Below are 20,803 nucleotides of genomic sequence, written 5' to 3' on the forward strand. Positions count from 1 at the left end.
CTAACAATTCCTGGTATTTTTCTAAGTCCAAGGGCAATAACTTAACGAAAAATCAACGGACCAAGACGAAACTCGAACTTGATCTGTAACTTGTTATGGCAAAGCATTCTGCCAAATATCAAATGAATATCTGCAAGCACTACCAAAAAGTCTGGAAAACTGATAATTAACACTATTTTTCTAATTAAGTCCAAGGGCCATAACGAAGTAAAAAATCAACGGACCGGGACCAAATTCGAACTTGATCAGTAAATTGTTATGGCAAAGCAATGTACGAAATATAAAAAAATATCTACAAGAACATAGAAAAAAGTGCGGAAAAATGGACTGACGGACGGAGCGCACACCCAAAGTCCCCTACGACTTCGTCGGTATGGGACTAATAACTAAATCAACACCAACGAGAGCAATACAATGCAAATGTAGAGTCATACAAGTGTTCGTTCTGCCAAAGACTCTTTGAGGAAGTTTAACCTTAAAAGACGCTTATTATCAGTGCACCGGTCATCAAACATCGACGAAGAGATGAACCACAAAAGAAGAGCTGACAGAGGGGAAATACGAAGAGATGCAAAAACCCGTATATGTGTTAACTCACTTGTATGGTGACATTTCCAGCGGCGAAGAAGAGTTCTGTGAACCTATGAACAATCTAATTGATAGTGACGACCCGTTAATTCAGCAGATTGGGACATTGTGGATAACTTACTCGGAGAAAGTAACTCTGTTTGTGACGAGAGAACCGTTATTAGCCAGAACGTGTGATAAACAAAGGACACACGGGAAGTATAGTGACCAGTGACAGGACACACGGGAAGTATAGTGACCAGTGAAAGGACACACGGGAAGTATAGTGACCAGTGACACTGATAATGAGTACACAGCAAAAACTGCAAAGTGATTTAAACGATCATTTGTTTAGTCAGGAATCCTAACGTTAGACGAGACCCGTGTGGAACCGAGGATATTTCCCAGGATTCGCAAATTGTGTATTCGGAGGATATTGACCCGAAAGACATTGACTTTGCGTCAGTAGCCACTGATATTCTCAATGAAGTCCCAGAACATTTTATCAATGAACATGTTAACGGAGACTTGTAAAGGTAAACTTGTATAGGAATTATGAATAATTGTAAAATATTTATTATAAATGTGATTTATCCTGTTTATATTGCTTTTAGAACAGAAACAAAATGTTTTGTTTAAAATATTAAACTTGAAGTCTAAGTATGTGTTCTACTGAGCCACAGTTATACTTATCACGTATATCGCTATTTTATTCATATTTACAGAATGTCTGATATATCGTGACCTTTGTGTTTACCTGAGGAGATGCAGGTAATACACACAGGAATGTGACAGCTCTCACAGTAGAGTTCGCAATCTTTGTCGGCGTGTTTAAGACATTTTGAGTATTTAGGAGTAAACTTTTTGTGTAAATGATAGGGTGCGATTTTGTGTTTTTTAGAGGAATCTGAGAGATGATTACTGACACAGTCAATACAAAGATTGATATCGCAATGTTCACAGCAATACTGCAGGGGGTCAGTTTCACAGAGGTCACACAGTAGGACGTCCTGAACATGCGGGTCCATCTCTGGGGTCAGGGTCAAGAGTAGTGAACTGTCAATGAAAAAAAATTGTTAAAACAATATATTTACATTAAGTGCTGTTTTGTTAGTAATAAATAATGTATCAAGGTTTTATCTCGATACAAGCAGGCATCTTCGAATGTGACTTTAAAAACTTTGTACATGTATTACACAAAATAAGAAATGGAATTTGAACAAAAATCATTACATCTTTTCAATTCAACAGTCATTTACATTATTAATTTTAAATTATGACTTATAAGTATATATCATAAACTAATAGTGCATGTTATGAATTACAGTATTTACCATACACATTTAAAATAACCAATGATAAAAATATATTATATACCAATATTAACCAGTATTGACCGCTTTTAACCAGTATTGACCACCAGCCCAGTCAATACTCATATTGACCACTTTTTTGCAACTCTGAAAGGAAAACCTGTTTTCTCACTAATTGATTTATTGTTGACCCTGTAAAAGGACATAATTCATGGTTAATTAAATGTTGACACATGTATTCATTCATTGGACAATAAAATTTTACAATGCTGTGATAAAAATGTCATATTTTTTTAATTTCACAGATTGGAGAACTTCAAACCAAAAACATGCTTAGGAGAGCAGTTCAGATTGGCCATGGTGGGTTATAACTGCTTTCCTAACATTATGGGGAAAACCAGCACAAAATTTAGATGTACAGCTTAACAAGACAAACAACTTATTCGCTTTAAAGCCTGGAAATGACTTTGTCAACGATCATATAATTCAACCCCATCAACAACTTTCAAGGTAATTAAATAAATATTTTCAGACAAATAGAAATACCTTAGTTAAAGGATTTTAAACACTAGACATAAGGACATTTAACCATTTTCAGTTTAAATTTCCATGCCCCTTTCATGGTTGAAGTATAAAGATTAAAATAAAATTTCTTAAGTCTTGTTTATTTCGGAGGTCTCCGTGGCCGTGTGGTTAAAGCATTGCGTGAGAAAGTATCCTAGTTTACTTTCGGAAGGTCAGTGGTCTTTTCCCAGGTATATTGTATCTGGGTTTTCTCTTCCACGAATAAAAACTGGACGCCACTAGATAACTGAAATTGTTGAGTGTGGTGGAAAATATCAATCCATCAATCTTGTTTATCTATTTTACAGGAAATATCAGAAGAAGAAAGTGCGGAACTACAATTTAATGGCGAGATAGAGTCAGTATCGTTTGAAAAGTAATTATTACACACATATATCTTAGTATTTATAAATTTTCTAATTTTTAATATATATGTAAAACTTATACGGTACCAATTTTGATGCACCAGATGCGCATTTCGACAAATAATGTCTCTTCAGTCATGCTCAACCGAAATGTTTGAAATCCGAAATAACTATGAAGTTTTAGATCTAAATATAGCCAAAAACAGCGTGCCAAACAAGTGGAGCCAAATTCGTCCAAGGATAAGAGCTATGCATGAGGGAGATACTCCTTAATTTTGAAATTAATTTCTAAATTTTATAACATTGACTGGTTTTCCAGTGTACTTTCCTATTTTATCCTTGAATACTTCTGGATAGTTTGCCTCTAATTTCGACTGTGTGATGTGACTAACATGGACTAGTTCTAGTTGAGATGCTGTCGTGTATCCTAGCAAAGCGCCATGACTTCCTTTGACAACATGGAACCGGAATATTCCATACTTGTTTTTTGTTTCCACCTCCAGCTCACAATTTCCAAGAACTTCAAGTTGATTTCCTCCACCGTATGGCAGCAGTTTTGTTTTGTTTTTAACTTTAGGCTTCCTATATATATGTCAGTCTTCTCATCCAATATGTTTACTGTGGGACCTGTGTCGACCTTCGGATGAGACCGCAAAAACCGAGATCCCGTGTCACAGCATTTGTGGCACGATAAAGATCCCTCCCTGCTCAATGACCATAAGCGCAGAGCATATGCCTAAATTTTGCAGCCCATTACCGGCAGTGGTGTCGTCTCAATATGAGTGAAATGTTCTCGAGAGGTACGTTAAACAATATTCAATCAATCATAAAAACAACTGAGGGTTTGAGCAGCGCGCTCAAAATCACACGGCCTCTCACCTCCGGTTATCGCGGGTACGAGTCCCTCTCGCCCCGGTAAGTGAGAAATTTTCCGTTTACTTTCAGAAGGTCGGTGGTCTCTTCCCAGTTACATTGTCACTGGATTCTCTCTTCCACCAATAAAAAAAAACCCGGGCGCCATCATATAACTGAAAAACTGTTGAGTGTGGCAAAAACAACACCAACAAACCAGTACTAAGGGGTACTGAGGATGTATTCTAACCCGGAACTACACGGGCACACACATGCATACTTTAATATAACCAATATATATGATCAGTACTATCCTATATTGGGGGAGTTAATGGAGGATATTCAGTGAGTTCAATTTGTAGGCTGTAGACAATGGTATTGAAAACCCAACATAAAAGCGCGTTTCTGACTGGGGTTATTCCGTCCCTTTGGCTAATTCAGTCACCGACGTACCACCCAGAGAAAATCACAAAGGACAAAGGATCCCTAGTTGGTATTTTCTATTCCTTTTCTGCGTTTTAAGGGGGGGGGGATCATCTATGGAAGGAAAAGTAAGTAATATCACGAAGGGTAACAAAAAACAAAAAAACGGATAAAAGATATCTGTATACCTTAAAGGAGTTTTAAAAGGAGTAAAAGTCTGGTTACGTATTCCTGGCTATATGTACTTTCCGTAGGCAGTACGTGACATTCCAAGCGATCGATCAAATACTCCCTATCCAGAGTACATGGCGCTATATCGTCTTAGCGGGAACCATAACTCGATGATTGATTTGTATATTCTTTAACGGCCCTCTCGAGAACCTTTCACTTGTATGGACATGCCACCATAGTACTGAAGGGCTGCAACATTTAGGTCTATGTTCGGCGCGTATGGCCATTCAGCAGGGAGGGATGTTTATCGTGCCACACCTGTTGTCCATTTAGTCAACTTCTTATGACAAGTAAAGGGTACTCCGGATCTATAACCTCAATCCCCAAGCGAGTTATTGGGTCGGTCGCGTCATGGAAACATAGGTTTTTGTGTGGCATAACTACAAGTTTTAGGCAGATTGATTATTATCAGCTGTTGACGGTTCACAAGTGACATCCTTACACCTTTGAGGCAGAACACCCCATTAACACCACCGGGGAGCATTCGAGTGCGGTCGAAACGATATATATTTCTTCTGTTGAACTTACTAATTTTTCACTGAAAGGTCGCTCCTGCACCATTGTCTCGCTAACTATTTGAGAGTATTTGCAAGAATGGGAGTCACGCATCTATATACCCACTTCCGTCACACATGCACTCGTTTTACACAGATGGAGGAAAACCCAATTCTTGGTTAATTACAAGGTGAGGGGAATTTGACAGTAATTTGCAGTGAACACAAAGTGCAAAAATATATATATGGACATATTTTGGTACGTCTAAATTTCAAAAACTGCTATCGAAAGTCACAAAGACTTTAAACATTGAAACTGATATATTTTTTTAAAATTTAAAATGCTTTTAGTTTCTCGGTTATTTAAGGAATGACTTTAATTCTGGGGCAATTTAAACGAGTATAACCTGGTTTAGGTCAGTTTACGCTTCGAGGATTATAAGAAAGCGTAAACTGTTAACAAGTGCTTAAAAACTTACTTACCTGACACGTATGATTACCCCTCCTTTGCATGTAGTAATTCATTATAAAATATTGTATATCTGAATGACAGTCCATTTTCTGAAGGGGTAGATCCTTCACCAGTGTTTCGTTTATATAACTGCGGCTTCGACATCTGGGCCCCTTTCTCCACTTCAACTGCAAACTCCATGTGAAATGTAAATATTTCACAATCGCAATGCAGAGGATTATCTTCTATTGGACTTCAATGGAAAAAAAACCATATAACAAATTTTAGTGACTTTGGAATAGAAAACTTCGTACATTTACTGACATCCTGCGGATTACTGTTGAACCTGAAGAGAAACAGCTGGAATGAAAGATTGAAACAACAGTGGTTTGTTTATATAACTAGGAATTCGACATCTGGGTCCATTTCTCCACTTCAACTGCAAACTCCTTGTGTTGGCAACATTGAAAAATGTAACTATTTCACAATCGCAATGCAGAGGATTTTCTTCTATTGGACTTCAATGGAAAAGAAAGATATAACATTTTTATTTTCCTTTTTCCTTGCATTTGGATTCCCGATATGAAAATATTTTCTGGGAATAATTGCTGTATTTTTTCTTTTGATATCCTCAAAAGATCACCATCAATCTCTACTAAATTACTGGAAAGAAACCTTCAGAATTTAGAATTTATTACATGTATATGCACCTTATTAATGAAATCAGTTATGTCAATGTTTACTTCAAAGATGTAATTCATAATTTTCATATCCCCATAATTTTGGTTTGTGTGTGTATGTTTGTCTGAAAGAAAAAACTTTATAGCTAGGCCATAACTCGGTAAATAAGGCTTTCATGTTCTTGTTTCACAATCTTTCCTTTGCTACTAAACTTATTTTACTATATATATATATATATATATATATATGCGTGTGTGTGTAAAACTTATACAGTAGCAATTTTGATGCACCAGATGCGCATTTCGACAAATAATGTCTTTTCAGTGATGCTCAACCGAAATGTTTGAAATCCGAAATAACAATGAAGTTTTAGAGCTATTATAGCCAAAAACAGCGTGCCAAAAAAGTGGAGTCAAATTCGTCTAAGGATAAGAGCTATGTGAAATTTGAATGTCTGCAAAATTCAAAAAGTAGGTCACTGTGACCTACATTTTTTATAAATATGTTTCGAGGCCTCTAGACGGATCAACTTACAAGTTTTGATGATTCTAAACCTATCGGTACCTGGAATAACAACCTAAATGTATTCATAAATTAGCCATAAAATTAAGAAAGTAGGTCATGGTGACATACTTTATACATGACGCAGTTCAAGGTCCCATGATCCATCAACTGACAACTTTTGATGATCATAGGTTCAAAAGTGCCCAAGATATGCATCAAAATCCATTTAATAATAACTACCTGCGAAATTCAAAAAGTAGGTCTCCATGACCCACTTTTGAGACAGCATGATATTAGGTCCCAAGATGCATCAACTGACTAAATTTGATCTAGTCCTTATACTAAGCAAAATATCAAAGTTTTAACAAAACAAAATTTATGGTAAACTTTGAAGTGATACTTCATACTTTGGTATGAAGCATCATTGGGACAAGGAGGCATATATTGTAAATATCACGATTCCAGCACCCTTACGGATCAGGACACTTCAGGATATAGATTGGGAGGTCCGGGCTCTGGAGACAGAGGGACAACTTGGCGGATTTCTGCCCGGTCACATGAGATTGATCACCGTTCATTATCTTCACCTTGCGCTAGGGATGTTCAGTACTCACCAGGGTCCCTCCGTCGCCTTTGGTTGTACCTGGCGGCTGAGTGGTAGATGTTGCCTTAGTTCCCCCGCCTTTCCTGGACTCGACCCGGACCGTCCCCCAACCTTTTCTAGGCAGGCGCTGACAGCGCCCGTTGTCCTTCTCTGGCGGGATTGGGCCGTGCTTACCTGGTTTTCACCCTAGGGGAGTGTCTTAAATAAACTTCACCCCCACGTTCATTTTGGCTTAGGCTGTGGACCCCGTCCTTTCGGAGAAAACGGGGAGGTTGTAGTAAATGGGGGCGAGCCGTTCTGCGAACGACTCGCCCAGTTACCGGGGTGGTATAGGCCATTCGCGGGCTTTACGTGCGCACGGCCTAGTTATATGCGACATATAGATGCGATAACTGGAGCAGTGCGGACTGATTGCAACACTGGGTTCCGACAGTATATAGCAACCAGATATGAGCCACCCTCAGGAGAAGAAACTGACTGACACTTGTATAATTGTATTACTTAATAAATACGACACATCTTAAGGTAGCAGGGGCAGTTTCGCAATATATGCCCGGTCAACTTTTTCAAAAAATGGAAATACCCCATATTTGAAGTGATATTACATGTGTAAAAATGTATACAATAATTGTAGGATGCATTTCAAATGTAGCTGAGTGCTTGATAAAAATGTTGATATACAACATGTAGGTGTCACCATGATTCCTAGCATATATATGGGTGCAAATACGAACCTAAGACACGTGGTCAGTTGCTGAATAAATTCCGGTGAAAACATGCAGGGTCTAGCAAAAAGTATGTAGCTGTGAGGGAAGGTGAATGGCCCCATATTGAGAGGTAGATTTTTGAGAAGGGCAAAAAGGGTTCTTGATTGTGCACAGTATCTAAATCCCCATGTTTGGTACTGTGATGGTGTTGGGTTGGTGCGGATTAGCCCAAATGAGGGAAAATCAAAGCAAAAAAGGGAACCTCTCAGAGCATGTTTTGTGCACCAGCACCAGTATTTATAGATTACATGTAATTTAGGGTCATAATTTATTAACTACAGTAATATGAATTACAAGTATTGACATAAAAGGGAAATATGATTTTTCATTAGTCTGTCATAATCTGACTTTGGTGTATACCCCCTATCTACTTGTTTCAAAACCAAAGAAACTGCCCCCTGTCACCTAAGACCTTTAAACATTAAAATTGTAACAGCCTTACAATCTCTACCCAGAGTTATCGTTCCCGCTACGCTCCACTAATACCTCTGTCAACGTCTAAAAAAGTAGTCCAGAAAACAGAGACACGTGACCTTTGTCACATGTTGTTCAAAATGGCGACGACGCCAACGAAAATCGACTGTTGTGTTTGTTTTTCACAAAATAATAGAGTTATCAAATTAAACGGCAGAAAGCTAACGTCCGAAAACTTTGACGAGGAGCTAAGTTTACTTCTACAGGACAGTGATTTGGTGTCTAAACTTAAAATCGCTGACGCTGGAATATGCCGCAACTGCCACAACAAAGTGAAGGGTTCGTTTGAGTTTATTAAAGCTGACATGAATTAATAAATACGTACACCTTTCTCATCTTATCCGCCATATTTCTCTCAGGTAGCTTAATTTACTCTACCCGTATATACCCCAAATGTGATTGTCACACCTGAGTGATTTTTCTAGGTGGACTCGACCAGTGCACATCTCCGATAGTAATATATAGGGAATGCGAAAGAAATAAAATAACATTTTAAAACATTATGCTTTGCTCAAAATTACAAAATATTTATTGTATACCAATGCAACATTCCGAAAGTTTAGATAATTTAGAAAAGATGCAAAAAAAAAGAAGTTTTTCTTGCATACTTGCAAGTGCATGCAAGTATTTGCAGTTTCTTATGAAATAAATGCGGAGAAATCATTTGCCAATTACAAACTGATAGAATGGAATAAGCAAAGAGCATAAAATAGATTATTTATATCAATTCTTGCAAAATACAGGTCCATGCCATATGCATAATATGTAATGCACATGGCATATTCGCCACAAAAAAAACTCGTATCAAATCCGGACGTCTATTCAACAGGTATCGGAGATGTGCACTTACCGAAAATATTAGATTCTCTTTATTCTGATAAATCCACGAAACAAAATGATAAACTCCATTTGTATCTCGTTAGAACTTTACAACAAGTTGTCATTCCATTATACAGACTGCGACACACTTCACCCGTGTCAAATAGGGTGTATTCAATCGGGGGAGATGTCAGAGTCGAAATTTTTTCCTGTATTGAATGCTTGTCTGGTCGAGGTTTTGCAGTTTATAAAAATCGGGAATCTAATCATATACACCGATCATCTGGTTGGATATATTGCGTGCTCAATTCAAAATTTATCGATGATCATATACAAACTTGGATATACAAATAAGGGAATAATGATCGAAAATATACGTCTGTTTAAAAATGCGGGTATTACATTTGCAATCCATAATAAACAGTTGATTACACAAAGACACATATAAAAGGAAATGTATAAACGAAAATATAGTTTTATTGTTTCTTTGGGAACCACATAATTATTTACGGTCTCCGTATGTCCATATTCATTGATTGGACGAGAGAGAGAGAGAGAGAGAAGGAAAGAAAATTGATCACTGATATAATGGTAAGCTTACAAGCATTAAAAAATTTCAGCTATTTAAAAATTTGTTATTGACAATATATTAAAAACTTACAGGAGTTGATGCTTATAATTGAATTCATTACAAATTAAAAAAAATATATCAGTTTGAACTGTACATGTAGAAAATACTGACTTTGTATGTTAGAATAACGGAAAAAAGTAAATTGCCAAAAAAATGGGGAGAGCAGACCAGGCCAGCCTCCCTGCCCACCCCAACCCCCTGTATACGTGCCTGAAACAACATCAATTCGTGTTGAAAGAAAGGTGCATATCTGCATTTCATTAAATTCCAAAGGAGCTCGGATTTATGTGTTCCCCTATTGATTATTTTGTATGCAAGATTCATTACCGAATTTAGAATCATGCTTTCAGTCAGAGCAGAAATAAAATCATTTTGAAGTACATCTAGTTTGAATGCAAATGTGGGGTTCCTTCTTTTAATTTCATCAGACTCATTTGAACCCCCTCCCCCAAACTATCCAGCTTTGTTTTTATTGATATCTAAATCGGCATATGAATCCGGATATAAATTACAATGTTTTTTCGTGATCATATAGATATCGATACTAGAAAATGTTGATACTCTTGCCTTTTGCATATCCTACTAATGCATTACAGTGGATTGACACTGTATCATATTAAAAAAAAACCTCAACACGAATTTTACTGATTTATGAATACTAACATCTTATCGAATACATTTGAATTTGAAATTTCGACGTACAGCGGTATGTCTATTTTCAGAATATATCCATTGCGCCAGATCTCCGAAATGAAAATAATCATTATGACATGTTACAGAAACGTTAAAACACACATATGCTATAGTCCAATGAAGTTCCTACGCTTAAAACTATCTTGGACTTTATGCATTTTGTTTTGTGATTTTGGTTTACCATTCCTTACACTGTGTAAATGAAGTAAAACTTGGCAAAGGGTGCAATTCTACACCATACAATTAGTATGCATGCATGCATGTGTTGAAAAGCAAAATGTACATGTAATAACCAGACATGTATCGTCATTTTTCATGGGGTGGGGGGGGGGTACAACAGGAAGAAAAAAATGGAAAATTGGATTCTTTAAAATTTCTTGCCATTCAAAATAATAATTAAAAAGATGAACGAAAACATCAATAAAATAAAACATAAAACCCAAACAAACCAAGATGTTTTATCCGAATTTCAAAGTCCTAATGTGGGGGCGAAGGGTTACAAGAGTCTTTTATTTTGACTGTCTCAATAATTTCCCCCTACACTTTATTTTCTTCCATCGTTGGGGGTGGGATGGGGTGGTTAGAGTCCTCTACTATGAGTGCCTCATAATATCTTCATTTTCTTAATTGTGGTGGTGTGTGTCTTCTACTATTATATCAGAACTTTCAAGCTGGGGTCAAGTTTGTGGAGAGGGGGTTGTCACCCAATATAATTTTTATTTGCATTACAAAATAACGGCCTCTCACTTCTGTCGGCGCGGGTTCGAAACCCGCTCGTGTCGGTAAGTGAGAAAGTTTCCCAGTTTACTTTCGGAAGGTCGGTGGTCTCTTCCAGGGTACATTGTATCTGGTTTCTCTCTTCCACCAACAAAAACTGGGCGCCACCAGATAACTGAAAAATTGTTGAGTGTGGCGGAAAACATAAAAAAAAAAAAAAAAAAAAAAAAATGAATATTGTTATCAAAGGTGGGGGACAGACACTCTTGGCCCCTCCCCTTGATTCTAAGTACCTTTGTGCTTGACCTTTGTTTTTGGGAGAGGGCCTACATATATAGGCTATGCCTGTTGCTCAATCCTGTTGAGTTTCTCAATAAAATATGTTTAAATAAAAAAAAAATTCTATGTGCTTGATAACAACGCATATGATAAACTCAATTATTACAATTTGCATCCGACGCAGAATGTAATAAAGCAAAATGGCATAGATATATAAGATATATTAAACGCCGAATTAGCATTTGTCTTATTAAGAGCGCGATTATTACAAGATCATCGTTTGAATCTCAATCTCTCTCTCTCTCTCTCTCTCTCTCTCTCATACACTCGTGCAGTGTTGTATATGCAAATTATCTATGCACAAACAATTTATGTACCTAAAAGATTTCCTGATTTATAAATCTTCAATACTCTGACAAGCAAAGCATACGGTATAAGGATTCGTGCACAATACAGGGTAAATATTCTACTCTGATACTTCCCCTGATTGAAGATAGGTGATCGGCACGGGCTAAGTGTGTCGCAGTCTGTACAATGGACAATGTTGTTTACTGTTGGAATACAAATGGAGTGTACCGTTTTGTTTCATGGATTATGCTAATAAAGGGAGTTTTACTACTACTTTGAGTATTTTCGACAGGTGTACACGTACATCTTCGGTCCTTTACAGATATTACGAGTAGACCCAGGTAAATAGTCATCCGCATTCGATGCTTTTTCATGGCGAGCATACATGACCATGTCTTCTTTATACGTATAGTAGCATTTATGTATTTACATTTTGCTTGAAGTAAGTGTGAATGGCATAGATTTTATACCCTTTGCTTATTCCATATCATCAATAGATCTAGATAATAGATGAAATATTTCTCCGCGTTTTTGTATAGTTTTGACGTATTTATTGCAAATGTACGCACATTCAAGTAAAGAAAAGGCATTCTATATTTATTTATCCAAAGCTTTTAGAATGATTTACAACTGTACGATTTGTTTATTGTAATTTTGAGCACTGCATGGTGTTTCAAAACGTGATTTCATTTCTTCTTGGTGTCCTGTAAAGTAGTATCGGAGATGTACGTGTTACATGTCGAAGCTACCCGCACAGGTAAATCGAAGACACTGATGTGAAGTGAAGCGTAGCACAACTCGTCCCCTTATATACCATGCGAACCCTGATACATATAACAATAGAATATCCAACTAATATGGCGGATTTGCAAAGAAATATGGCGGACATATAGAATTATACTATATTTATTAATTCATGTCAGCTTTAAACACCTCTGATCCTCTTGCAGGTCATTTGTAAATTTGCCTTATCATGTAAAAAGGACAGTGCCCTCTCCCCTTACGCCAAAAAGTCTTCAGACATGCAACACGACTGCTGATGAAGCTAATAAAGTAGTTCAGTCAAAGTCGAGAAAAAGACTTAAAGTAACGTTTGAGAACCCAGTAACCATGTGCCAAAATACAACTCCATCTCTTCCATCTTATCATACAACTGCATGTACAAAGTCCACAATGCCATCAGAGCATGGCTATGCAACTGTTGGTCAAAATTTAAAAAGCGATAGCGAACTATTTGACCCTGCGTTTGAATTGATTAAATCTGCTTGGGACAATCTTATTAAGGATAAAGAAAATGCACTTTCAGCATGTTCCTTGGATGAAAACGTTTTTCATGAATTAAGAAACCAATCAAAGGCCCTTATGTCAAGAACAACAATGTTTGAGAGGCAAACACATTGGTGGAACATGCAGATCTTCTTCTCCATGATATCATAGCTGAGATGAAAAACAGGTGTCCATTTTTTTCCAATATTTTACATTCAAGTAATGTCATTTAATTATATGATTAATTATAATTATATCAAAGTGTTAATGTAAATGTAAATTTATATCAGTGTTAATGTAAATTTTTAACATTTCTAAACTATAAACATAGTTTATTTAATTCTATAAGGTAACTTGTAATCATATGAAATCATATATATCTATTTATTTAATATTGTTTACCTTTCCATGAGTATTTGGTAATGCTATTGAATTATTTTTAAAAGACAGACTTATATTTAAATTGATTAATGTGCATTCTTCCTCTTCAATGACCCCTCACCAAAATCTTGATATTGTTTTTTTACAGGATGCCACATTTATTAAAGGTCATGTGTTCTGTAGCTGTTCCTGATAGTGGAAAGATTTCCCCATCAATCATTCCAGTCCTGGCAACATGCTACAGTATTCTTATGAAGCACAAGTACCACAACTTGTCAGCTTTCCACCGACTAACAAGTGCAATTGCAGTTGAAGGGGGGCTGAGTGATAGAGTAAATTGTTACAATGAATACAATAACAACAAACTTAACAACTAACCTGTTATTACTAAATTCATTTACAAGTAGTAATGATGGAGGTATGAAACCCTGCGCAATACATTATAAACACGGTAAATATTTTGTGTCCTATGTGGTCACTGGATTATGGATTTACAAATACAACAAATTCCATGATTATTCTAATATTATGGAATTAATTAATATATATATACATGTATAACATTTATATTCTTTCAGGTGTCTCATATTTACCATCTTCTGTTTTAAAAAATTTCAGACAAGTAGTTTGATTTGCTTTGACATTATCATTACAGTTTGATATGCTTAGTTAGTTTTTCCTCTATTAGTTCTTTTTAGTATATTTTTATATTCTAAGTTATTTCTAGTACAGTTCGATCTGCATGGTTAATTAGTATTGTTTGATATGCTTAGTTTTCATAGTAAAAATTTGTTATGCTTTATTATTATTATGATTACAGTTTATATGCTAATATATTAGTTATATAGTTATTATTGTTATTATTGTTACAGTTGATTCATTTTTGAATGCATGTTGACCTTATCAGAGGGCAGATCTACCTGGTGAATTGAGAATACAAAGTATTTGGTAAGATAGATAGAATACAAGTGCACATATATTGAAATTTAAAACTTCTTTGTTTTTCGTTAATAAAAACCATGATAACATATTAAAAGTCAAATCTGGCCAAGCAGCAAATGGAAAAAATATGAGTACAGAACATGTTTATACTAAATCAGCACACATCTGTAAAGTAATAAGAAGAAAAAAAGGAAATGCAGTATAACATTTAATTAAATATATTAAGAATGCTTTGTTTACACTCAGTTTCTTGTTCAATGTACAGGGCCAAACTAGATTCAACCAGTTAGGAATCACATTGTCATCCCAAAGAAGAATGGTTTTCCAGGAATCCATTGGGAGTGCTTCTCAGAAGCTTATAATTGAACAACTGAAAAGCAATCCACTGGTAAAGGTGACAGGTGGGAATAACTTAATTAATCTGTTAACTTTCCTCTTTTAAGTCATATAATTTTGTCCCCCGCCTTTCGCGACCATTATTCGACTTTATTTATTTCCAGTTATACTCACCGATAAGATAATTACAAAACATTGCTTCTCTATGTTATGCTCCTTGGCGGGGGACCTTGAGCGCTGCTCAATTTTTTAATTCAATAGTGAATGAGTGAATTTATTCTCTTATAGGTGACAACCTAGATATATATATTAAAAGATCAAAACTGACTTCAGACAATAGAAACCTGGATCTCCATCTGTTCACCTCCAACATTATCTTTAGTCGAGTTGCTACCGTTGACATGAGTACTGATATACCTCATACTGATGTTTCGAAGTTATCTGCTGATGATGTTCTACTCAAAGAAAATGACCCAGAAAGACTTAAATTTATGGATATATGCTGTGTGCTTCTTTCCAGAATATTATGTCAACTACCATATTTTGAGAAATATGAGAAGTTTTTGCCCAAACATATTCCACATGAATTTTCCCAGATAATGGCTGTAGCTTCCAATGTGATGCCATTACCCATTCAGTTTAAAAATGAAGCAAAGCATGAAGATTGTTTGGCAATTATGGATGCTTATGAGGACCAGATTACAACGCTTTACCAAGCTGCCTTTGGTAAATATCAGTTTCCATACCATAATATGTCCATATGAATTCATGACCAGTAGTCCTTCTTAGAGTAATGATTTCACAAATTTAAACTGGTCATTTTTTATTTTTGTATATAACTGTAAATATGCATTTGTACGTACATGTATATAATATTTATTTCATATGAAAATAGGTAATTTAGAGATTCTAAGAAAATACCAGGTAGTTGTCGGGGGAGACCAGCTAACACGAGTGAGGTTACAGGAAGCAAAAAATCTGCGAAGCATTTCCGTGACACCTGAGAGAAGATATGATGATTTAAATCCTATCGTCTTTGAGATGTGGCATAACAAACAAGACTTTTTAGAGGTATTACAACCTTTTATGAATTCCCATTATTACATGATTTAAATTTAAAGTGATGAAATAACAATGACAGACAAAAATAGGAAATGTCAAAATAATTATATAAATAAATACCCTTGCTCCTCCTTCTACTCTGTAAACTGATGTTTAATATCCTGCAAACCCTTATTAGAATTATCTTTCTTTTAATTTTCATTTTAATTAGAAATGCTTCAAATGCTTATACAAGGATGAGAACTCTCCTGGAACTCTCCACTACTTCAAAACAATTCTGCATCGCACAAATGTGAATGGACGGGTGAAAGGTAGATTCCAACCCCATTTTGATCTTTTAATGACAGTAGGTGAAGGACTGGTTAAAGAGCAATTTATGGAATTTTTCCAAATGGAAAACAAGTACAGTGAACCAAACCACAAGAATTTTGAAGATATTAATAGCAAGTCTTCCGAAGAACAGAAATCTTTATTATTGGCTACTGTGATTGATTTCATGAAGTATTTTGGATACTGCAATGCAGATACAGCTGAAGGCCTTCCTCAACCACTAAGGGGTTCATTACAATATCAAGTGCAAAAAGTAGGTGATGAAAATCAGTGGATCTTAATTCCATTTCATGAAACGCCACAGAGCGATGAAGTGTTTAATTACGCCATGCAGCTCTGCCATTGGTTTCTGCAGATTTTAGAGCTACATGATAGAGCAAAGGAAGGTGATCTGAATCGAACAGTTCTAAACTGTAAATATTCAATACCATTCTTTTATTCTCATTCAAGATTAAGCAAATACCTAGTGGAGAATGTTGACTATTTATTGAAAACAGAAATTGTTTTGTCTCCTTTACAACGCATTCGAGTTTTGGAAGGGTCTTATGTTAACATTTGGGGAAGTCATGGCAAAAACGTTGAGTGTGACTTAGTTCAAGAGCACAGTGTTTGTAATCAAAAAGCTCTAATTAAGGCATTGGGAGCAAACAAGAGTGATAAATCCATTTCTCGTGTGACTGTGTCAGCTGATGCAATCGATGAAATCTGCACAAAATTTGATGAAAGTGTAATTTTAAAGCCAAAAAGTGGCAGGCATTCCTCTACAGTATCCGAAACAAAGACACTGTTTATAAAAAACTGAGAGACTTAAGACCATTTCAACACCATCCTTGCAGAAAATGTGTAGGTTTTTCGAACATAAGTCCTGTTCCACTATCTATAGAGGAAATGCCTAAAATGAAAGAGAGACTACACCAAATTCTAACCAGACTTGCACGAGGTTTTCAAATACTGGAAGTGGAAGAGGATGGCATTGATCCTGACAATGAACTCTATGATAATCCATTGTAAGGCTGTAACTGGGGAAATGGATCTTGGTTAACTTACATGAGTTAATGTAGCCTTATTTATTCAAAAATATGATATTAATCAATAAAGGGCAAAAATAGAGTTGTATTTTTATTTTTTTTTATTAAAATAAAAAGTGATATATATATATATATATATGCAAGGTGAAGATAATGAACAGTGATCAATCTCATAACTCCTACAAGCAATACAAAATAGATAGTTGGGCAAACACGGACCCCTGGACACACCAGAGGTGGGATCAGGTGCCTAGGAGGAGAATGTAGAAACAATGAAAAATTGTACGTAATATGTTTATATGTAATTCTGTTCATGAAATATAATCTGGTTATATACAATCACTGCACTTGCATTCAGTTTTACAGACAGAACAACACTTACATCCTGGTAACATAGACTCTTTTTGAAATCCAAAAACAGACAGCAATTGATTTCGTAAACAATTTGTTTCATTTTGACAGTATTGAATTATATCATCCTGAATACCTGGAAGGTTCTTGGCAATATCTCTATTGTTGAAATACATTGTTGCTGTAGCATGTTGTCCTCTTCTACCCGCCGTACCCACCTCCTGCAGATACTGAGCCATACTTCTGGGGGGACAAGTATGAATAACATGTTCAACATTGCTGGGGTCAAATCCCATTCCTGCTATAGATGTTGTTAAAACAAGACGAATTTGTGAGTTTTCAAGTTTTAGCTGTTGTAATGTATAATCCATAACATAAGGATCTTGTCCAGAACAAATGGCACTGTAGAGAGAGTCTCTGATGCTCAAGTATCCAAATTTATTCTGTAGATACATAATGGCCTCACTCATGTAGAAAATGGGTATAAACAACAATGTGATGGGGTAGTTTTTTCTTTCTTTATATAAGTCATCACATACTTTGAATATAATTTGTTCGTATTCCGATAATACATCTCCACAGGGAAGCTTTCTGAACTTAGCAAGGTAAATATTTGCTTTATCTGGATTCTCTTCAATGATTTTATAACTTTGCAATTTCAACGTAGCTGGAATGGTTTTCTTCTGACTCACTGTCAAAGTACCACTTAATGCAATGAAAGGAGCATTTGGGAAAAAAACCTTGAGAGAACCCAGTTTTTTGAATGCTGTTCGAAAGTCTTCTCCCCTGTAATGAAATTTATAATGATTGGTAATCAAAATGTCTCCTCATATGAATCAGATAGTATATTGATCAAAACGTATTTAGTATAACAGGATAAAAAGCCTGCTGTAGCAAGTAGTAAACGCCATTTTAACGGTATTTGTGCAAATTATGTTGCACTTGAAGCAACAATAAAAATTTACGTAGGACATTTTTGACATGTTGCCTCGAAAGTACAATATGTATGCATACAAGAACCAAAAAATTTTTGTATAAGCATTCCTATAAAAAAAGTTATGCCACATCAAATTTCGGAAAAGAACCTGTGTTGCGGACACTAAATTACACCTGTTACAACTAGTAAACTTATGCAAAGATAATGTTCATGGCCAAATTTCTTATTGGTTTGGACTATGTACCAGAAAGAAGTAAATTAAAAAGAAAATTTTGTGGTTTTCTTTGAAAGCAAGAAAACTTTTCATATAAATGTCCTACTAATATTTTTACCCAATTTGTCTCCAATCTTTTAGGTTGATTTACATTTACAAATACTCATAACACCTATATGGTTATCATGTGAAAATGACATTGAATATTCCTAAATTCAAATAAATCTATCATAATATTCTGTATTTCTTCATTTCATTCTTCTTAAATTTTGAAAATACATAGATATTGTTGTTGCCGACACTACAGGTTATCATACATTACATATCTAATATATTGTCATTTATTTTAAAATCAATATTGATAAATGTTTTTTTCTCAACTAATTCACGTGTCATAGGATCAACTCTGGAATTAGCTATCAAAAGTTGTAGAATGGGGTTTTTTTGAGATGGGAATTACCATACAACATTGACCATTAATTTTTCCTCATTATATATATTGTTATGCAGTTTCAAAAAATATTGATGGTGTCACAGATGTTCATTCTATTAAACATGTTCTAAGGAATGATTTTATAGAGTAAATTTCATGTTAGTGAATGGTATAATATGATGAGAAAATTAAAAAAAAAAGGGGTGGGGGACTAGATTGATACATGGGACTGTTATATATCATTGGATTTGTTAAAGGTACCATTTGGTCAATACTTGGTCATATGTGTTATGGGTTTAATCATATATCTTGATGTAGAATGCATTATAACATTAGCAAGTATGAATTATCACCAATACTGTGAAAATGGCGAAAGAATGTTGAAACAAATAAGTGCATGGGTTAGTATGATAATTACCATTTCTCAAGAATGTGACACTCATCAACAACAACTGCTGCCACATTCTCCTTAAACCGTTCGTTGGAAAGAAGTTCTTTGCCTTTTGCAGTGTTTAATATGGCTTCAGGGTGACACAGAATTATTGAATACTTTCCACTAGCAATATTTTGAACAGTATCATCCATATCTGCACCATAGTTCTGCTTCTCAGCATCATCTGTAGTTTCTTCAATACAGGTTTTGATATTAACTCTGCATGCGCTGACACCATGGTCTAACAGGGATGTCATCTGATCCTTTTGAATTATGTTTAAAGGTGAGATTACGATTATCACCGGTGTTGGTAGCTCGTCTGACTTTAATAAAGCCGGCAGAAGGTGGTAAATGATGCTTTTACCATACCCCACAGGAAGGTTTACAAGCAGATCACCTTTATGTTTCTCTATGTGGGTCAAAGCTGCAATTTGTTTTTCTTTGAGAACCAAACCCTGTTGATATTTGTCGGCGATTATTTTTAATTTTTCCGCGTCCTCCATATTTGTTGACATTAGTAATGCAATATTCCGCCGAGATATAATCCCTTGTAAAATACGGTGAAACAAATATATCTTTTTTTAATTTTCACATATAAACTATTTTGTAAGTTTTAAAGCTTAAAAATAAAACTGATAATTGATTTATTCATGATTCATTATGTAAATGTAAGTTTTGCCAAGAATCTTGGCATTTAGACGTTGACAGAGGTGTTGTAGCGCAGCGTAATGCGCCCTTTGGCGCCTATTGAGAATTCTTATGTTTCTGTGTCATTCTATTCTGCGTGGAGGACAGAATGTCCAGAATGAAACGGAACAAAAGAAGAATTCTCAATAAGGCTGTGAAAACGCAATCATAGTTAAAAATATTGGGAATTTACCCAAGTGTCCGCTTGTTCACGAAATATTATACGATCGATTTAATTAACCAACTCCGTTTTGTGAAATGATAGTTCGTACATTGTCGATATTGCAGTCATTCTCCATACGATTGAGAGTGGATTATTTGCTGGTTTTGCAGAGGAGTGAAATATTTGCTGGTTCGCTCTGCATTATATTTAATCGTTTTATGACTCGTGTTTGGTATAGGAATCTTGAATCGCGATCACTTGCACACTTATATACACCTTTCACACGTAATGTGTTCTACAAATGGTATTTGTGCTGCGTTAAAATGTCAGGCAAAACCAAGCAAGGGTATACATAGGCGTAGCTTGGGTTCGAATGTTACCGAGGCAGGGGGTATCGACATTTTAACAACGTAAAAGGTGGGGTCTTTTTATTTACCGAGGCAGCTGCCTCGGTTGCCTCAAT

At 35.6% G+C, this 20,803-nt stretch overlaps 1 protein-coding gene and 1 pseudogene across 1 annotated transcript; one reads left to right on the forward strand and one right to left on the reverse strand.

Annotated features, from left to right (window-relative positions):
* Nucleotides 1-8,392: 8,392 nt before the first annotated feature.
* On the forward strand, nucleotides 8,393-17,196 carry LOC130046298 (uncharacterized; annotated as a pseudogene).
* Nucleotides 17,197-19,471: 2,275 nt separating this feature from the next.
* LOC130049739 (uncharacterized) lies at nucleotides 19,472-19,993 on the reverse strand. Its single transcript, XM_056147697.1, has one exon. The coding sequence runs from the start codon at nucleotides 19,991-19,993 to the stop codon at nucleotides 19,472-19,474; it is 522 nt and encodes a 173-aa protein (XP_056003672.1).
* Nucleotides 19,994-20,803: the final 810 nt, after the last annotated feature.

The sequence above is a fragment of the Ostrea edulis genome, chromosome 8 (genome assembly GCF_947568905.1).
Source record: "Ostrea edulis chromosome 8, xbOstEdul1.1, whole genome shotgun sequence".
Taxonomy (NCBI): domain Eukaryota; kingdom Metazoa; phylum Mollusca; class Bivalvia; order Ostreida; family Ostreidae; genus Ostrea; species Ostrea edulis.